Raw genomic sequence first — 6158 nt, forward strand, 5'->3', positions numbered from 1 at the left:
CCAAAATGCTACTGATATACACATTATCACACTGTTACACCAGTAATAATGTTGCTTTAAGTGGTAAATGCACTCAGCATCACTCATTGTGCACTGTTCGGTTAATTTCAGTACTTAGTTTAACAACAACATTAACATCTTGGCATTTTAACCAAACGAATGCTGTTAGAATAATATACAGTACATTCTATATAATTATCTCAGTGTGATCAAAGCTGCAGATGTCAGCTTTTCTTCTCTGAAACTAGTTTTTAATCTCGAATGTAATATGGGTTTCTTTAAAAAAGAAGCTAAAAGGTCAAAGTCAAAGCTTTCTTTCTTTACTTGTTTGATCTGCTGCTGTGGAGCTTTGGGGGAATGTAGAAGTCTGCCGACATGTCCAGATCATGTTCAGCTGAAGAGAAACTCTCCATCCTAAAGAAAAAAAAACAGCAGAAATGGAATAACTAAAACTAAATCCAAATATCAGCCAAACCACAACCTTTCTGTTCTGCTAGTTTCACTTACACTTTGACTAGTTTGGTAGGAGCTTGAGTAAAGTCTCTATGCGTAGTTACACTGTGAAGTTTCAGTATTCTTTCCATTCTTGGCTTTGTGGAGAAGAACTCTGCTGGAGACCACCCCCTCCCTCAACCTGTGCCGCATGGTTGTGCGAATGGGTCTGTGTGTGTGCATGTGTTTGCATTAGAGATGTGATTGTGGTTTACCTCTTGGGGCTTGGTAAATAAGACCATTCTCTGTTGCAGGGGGAGACTATAGACAACTTTAACTGGGGTGTGCGTAGACGCTCTGTAGATAGTCTGGACCGAAGTGACCTGCAGCCTCTGGAGGAGAGTCAGCTGTCCAGCAGCATGCCCAGCCTCAGCAAGATCGCCCGTGAAGACTCAGACGAGTCATCCGAGGAGGATTCCCTCACCGCCAGCCAGATACTCTCTCACTCTCAGCTTGTAAGTTTAACAGCTTGATGTACAGTAGGGGAAACTTAGCTTATTAGCCCATTAGCATTGGACGTTCAACCATAATTTTACCAAAAATGGTCAAATATGATGTCCCATAATTATAAGTGGCTGTTGTTTGCTGTTCATTCCAACAAGTTTTTTTCTTAAAATTCACTACTCTTTGCATTGAGATATTTGCACAAAACTGTGTCTTGTTTGCATCATCCTACTGACCAGTTGTCCTCAAACAGTATCATCTAAAGTTTGTGGTAAATATGGCAGCTGATAGAAAGCCCATGTGCCTACAGCTGTCATCCCCACTCCTCTCTAGTTACTGACTTGTGCTTACAGGCACTTCAGGAATGTTGTGGATTTTGCAGTCTTACAGCTTTTCAACCACCATCTCGAGCAATGATTTTTGTCAGTGTCTTTAGAAAAAAACAAAACACATGTACCTCCCTAGAGAGGACTCCAACTAGTCTTCACTCTGTCTCTTTCCAGATTGTCACCCTCTCTCCAACAGCTGAGATCACTAACATGGACTCCTCCACCACCTTTTATGACACAACTTCAGCTGATTCAACTCCTGTGAACACCAAAAATCCTAGTTTCGAGGTCCAACTGCCAGAGGACTCGAAGCAACGGGTGAATAAGGGCTTCAGAGTGTCTGAGATTCTGGGGACTACTAACTCCTATCGCAATTCCATACTTGAGTTCTTTACTAACTTTGCCAAATAGGAGCTGCTCTGTTGTATTTTGCCTTGAAAAATGTCTGGGAAGTTATATTTGCTTTGGGTGTAGTTAAGTATTATTTCGTGGTGCTGTGACTTTTCTATATTTCCTTGCTTCAGAATAAAGCATGATGTTTTTTTTTATAATAATTACTAATCAATTTCAGTAGTGGTTTGCTAAAGGAGAACGGCATACAACCTGCTTTGGGCTATGTGCTAGTTGGTGCCTCACTTTGATGATGCCACAGATTGTCTGGGGGTGTTAGAGGGTGGTAGTCAGCAGCAGAAAAAAAAGCCTCTCTCTTTCTGTGTCTGTCTGTTTAAGGCAATGTGTATACCTGTTGCTACTGTGTGGGTGGCTCTAAGCAACAAATAAAAACTCTCGGCATGTGGGATTTCAAGGACGGTTTACACATTGCCTGTCCCAAAACATGAGTGTGCAGAGCCACAGTGATGGCTGAAAGAAATCATTTTTATTCAAAATGAATTGGCCCAATTTGTGCACACTAAATTTGCCATATAAAAGAAAACACCACAAGGAATTTCCATAGGGCCCCGTGGCAAGGTTAGTTGTATCCATTTTACCTACAGTACAAAATTATGTTTGACAATTAACAATAACAATGGGAAGAAATGTTGGTTAATAATAATCTTTACTGCATGTTGCCTCAGTGTGTATTGACTTTGGCCAAATGTTTAAATAAAAGCATTTGTCTGTCTTGTTTTCTTGCATGCACAGCATGAGGTGTCACAAGAAGACGATGACTCCTATGTCCACGAAGACGAGCTCTCTCTTTCCATCAGTGAACTGCCCCCTGAATTTCACTGTGGCGACCATTTGACAGTGGACATGGTTCACAGTGTCTATAAAGGAGAACTGGACTTGGACAGCTGCTTACCCAGGTATGTGCTCACGTCGCTTCTCATTAACAAAGTTACATTTACATCACTTTACTAATAAGGTGGCTCATGGTATAAGGACAAAAAAATAAATAAAAAAACTAATAACGTGGCTTTATGTGCGCTCAGTCTGGCTGAGGAGGACAGAGATGACACGCTGGACTCACGTTCTTCCCCACCACCATTGCCCTTCTTCTCCGCCATCCTCGCAGCTTTTCAACCAGCTGTATGCGATGATGCAGAGGAGGCTTGGCGATGTCACATCAACCAGCTTGTGTCTGACTCAGACGGATCCTGTGCAGTCTACACTTTCCATGTTTTTTCTTCACTGTTTCAGGTACAATTAGAACAATTAGAAAACAGGAGAGAGTGTGTGAAAGGTAGAGAGAATGAATTAACTCCTGGGGGCAAAGAATAAGATGCTCATGTGCTCTATGTTAAAGCATTTACAGACTCAGTCTGATATCAACAGTTGGGTTATTTCAGAGGAGTCACAGCCCATCTCTTCATTTGCTTTGCAGAGTATCCAGACTAAATTTTGTTCCTTGACCAGTGATGCTGTGAGTTATCTGGGGGATGGACTAAGGGGATTAGGATCAAAGTTTCTGACGTCTTCTCAGATGCTTACATCCTGCTCCGAGTGCCCAACACTATTTATTGATGCAGACACCGTGAGTGATATGACATTTTCCAGTTTCTTGTAGTTTTTAACGGGATGACTCATTAGTAGTTGTTGAACTAATTCAGTAACATAACTCTATTTTTCCAGATTATGTGTTACGGACTCCTGGAAAAAATGAAATTCAGCGTTTTGGAGCTTCAGGAATATCTTGATACTTACAACAACAGAAAAGAGGCAGCTCTCACTGTAACTAAAATATTATACTTTCCTGTCTAAATGTTTCTTGTCTATTGACACTCTGTTTTGAAATTATACTGTCTCTGTTATCCACAGTGGTTAAGCAACTGTAAGATCACCTTTCCTAGGAGTGCTGGGGGCAACGTGATAACATGCCAACCAGCAGAGCATGATGAGAAGGTAAAAACTTTGACCAATAACACATGATTTGCTGTAAATAAAACTGTATTAATTCTGTGAGCATGGTTATTTACAGAAATCACTGATAATACTAAGAAATTCTTTACAACTGACCTTTCATACTGTACTTCCTGCCTTGCCATTACTGTGTGATACTGTAGCTCTGTGAGTGTTACCTCTAATTTTCTCCCACTATATAAATGTCAAGTTTCTGATTACCTTGAGTTGCATGTCTTGTTAATTAACTAATGTGCAATGGACATTGTGGTCACTTTCAGCTCTGTTGGGCATGTGAGCAAGTTTCCTTAATCTAGCAGTGAACAATACACTCACCTCAAAGTTAGAAAGATTTACTGTTAAATCTTGGTAATTCATAGCTTAAGTGAGTGCATTTGTGCTAATTAACAGGCAAAATAGTTAATTTGCTTGGCTTGTTTTATTTGATTTTTTAATTAATTCATAGGCACTACCGAGCCTTCTTTCAATTCTAATTTACACATGCATCGAGCCTCACTTTTGCTCCTCTGTGCATGCCAATAAATCACCTTTGCTAATGCTTTTCACCCACTTCTAAAAGGAAACAATGGTAAATTGCATGCCTTTTTGACTGTCTGCTTTCCTCACTTCTCTTCTGTCCTGTAACATGCTTGCTTTGTAGCAAATGGAATATCTGGCTGTAAGTTGCAATAGGCTTTTTCTTTGTTGTAATAAATGTATCTTCTATTTGTTTTAGATATTACATAAGCCTTTTGTAGAAGCACGAAAGAATTTGGCATCTATTTACAAATAGTTCTAGTCAGTAACAAAACTCTGAGTCTATTATTAGCCAAATGTCGAGCTCAAAAATAACAATTTATCTGTTTAAGTAAAAGAAACCTAGCCAATTCAAATACCTTTCTTAAATACGTTTTTTCTTTTTTTCTTTTTACTTTTAGCAACTGGAGCTCTGTCAAAGACTCTACAAACTCCACTTTCAGCTGCTGCTGCTTTTTCAGTCCTACTGTAAACTGATTGAACAGGTCCATGCAATAAGCTCTGTTCCTGAGGTAGGTACAGCACATCATGCATTTGCTTGTCACCTCATTTTGGACATACCATCATACCCACTGTCTAATCCATACCCCTGTTTAATAATGATAATAATATTAATCCCTCTCAACCTTTAGCTAACAAATATGTCCAGCGAGCTAAATGAGTTGAAGAGCAACCTGAGGGCAGCAGCAGCCTCAGTGGCAAATGATAAGATTGCTGCTGATAAGAGCTCCTGTTCTGAGCCCACCTTCTGCTCCTCTGAGGCTGCTGTGCAGGCCATCCTGGAGGGTCTGAAGAATAATGAGTTTCTAGTGGCCATCCGCTATATTCGTGAGTGCAGGTGAGAAAAACTAAATTCTTGTTTCCCTGTATATAGGGAGTGAAATTTATTTGTATTAATGAATAATCTGTTCTTTTATTGCAGAATAATGTGGCCTAATGACATTTTTGGCAGCCATCCAGAGGATGAGACCCAGACTTTATTGAATATTTACTTTAGACATCAAACTTTGGGTCAAACAGGAACGTTTGCTCTGGTGGGCTCAAAGCAGGACCTGACAGAAATTTCTGTCAAGCTGATGGAAGTTAACGGAGAGATTCGGAACATGATCCGGCAAGCCCAGTGCTACCAAGCTATCACAGCTTTTCTACCAGACTCCAGGGTTTCAGGCTCAACCCTCTGATGTTGGTCTGGTAGCATGTGACACCTGTACCTGTGCAGCATCCAGTGCCGTGCTTAATCTTTGGTCCTGCCTGGGGTTGCTTACAAATCAGTTATTAACAAGCACTCTTCTCTCTCCTGGGAATAACCAAACCTCATGTTCATGCTTCTTGTTCTTAAGTACATCAGGAAGTCAGATCCTCAGAAATGAAGCAATACTGTTGTATTAACTAACGGATGAGAGATGTTTCCATTGCAAAGAAACCTAGGCTTTAATTGCACTAATAATAGAAACTGTCACAAAGCAACCACTTGCTACTGAGGTCAACAACTTTCAAATTTAAAAATTACATACCAAAGCTAAGTGATTCTCTTTATGTTGTTTAAATTATCAAGGGAAAATGTGCAATCCTTCACAGAAGTGGAAGACATTTACTGTAAAAGAATGTATTTAAATATAACATTGGAAAACATAAACATTATTAGCAAAGAAAAAGGGAGGCTTCATTGTTGATGTAGTCGGTCTGTGCGTTTGTGTGTGAGCGTGTTGTGTGTGGGTGCTTGAGTCTGAATATAAACATGACGACCATCATAGATGGAATTCTGGATATTGATTGAATAAGTTGTTCACATTAAACTACTCTGACATGCTGCAAATCTACTGTCTCCCAGACCCATATCCAGCTATGTGGGTTATCTGTTACTTAATAAACCAACCTTACTGTACCTTTTAACTGTGCAGCTTTTAGGAGGAGAATTATTTATATTATTTACAGGAGGAACATGTTTTTATCAGGCTAGATTTACAGAAAAATTTTAGTTTAATCTTTTAAACCTGCCAAGCTGCAAAATCTATG

The 6158-nt window shown here is 39.8% G+C and overlaps 1 protein-coding gene across 6 annotated transcripts in view; it reads left to right on the forward strand.

Annotated features, from left to right (window-relative positions):
- frya (furry homolog a (Drosophila)) overlaps positions 1 to 5780 on the forward strand; it is a 43853-nt gene extending 38073 nt beyond the window's left edge. For 5 of the 6 annotated variants that reach the window (XM_067507171.1, XM_067507172.1, XM_067507173.1 and 2 more), the window contains exons 52-62: positions 747 to 947; positions 1440 to 1583; positions 2409 to 2572; positions 2699 to 2906; positions 3091 to 3240; positions 3339 to 3437; positions 3525 to 3608; positions 4267 to 4284; positions 4544 to 4654; positions 4775 to 4980; positions 5065 to 5780. In XM_067507171.1, the coding sequence (XP_067363272.1) occupies positions 747 to 947; positions 1440 to 1583; positions 2409 to 2572; positions 2699 to 2906; positions 3091 to 3240; positions 3339 to 3437; positions 3525 to 3608; positions 4267 to 4284; positions 4544 to 4654; positions 4775 to 4980; positions 5065 to 5323 (1644 nt within the window). In that variant the 3' untranslated portion in view covers positions 5324 to 5780. The remainder of the gene's footprint in view (positions 1 to 746; positions 948 to 1439; positions 1584 to 2408; positions 2573 to 2698; positions 2907 to 3090; positions 3241 to 3338; positions 3438 to 3524; positions 3609 to 4266; positions 4285 to 4543; positions 4655 to 4774; positions 4981 to 5064) is intronic. The other variant, XM_067507176.1, reaches the window with a different exon arrangement.
- Positions 5781 to 6158: the final 378 nt, after the last annotated feature.

Source organism: Channa argus, chromosome 6 (assembly GCF_033026475.1).
Source record: "Channa argus isolate prfri chromosome 6, Channa argus male v1.0, whole genome shotgun sequence".
Classification (NCBI taxonomy): Eukaryota; Metazoa; Chordata; class Actinopteri; order Anabantiformes; family Channidae; genus Channa; species Channa argus.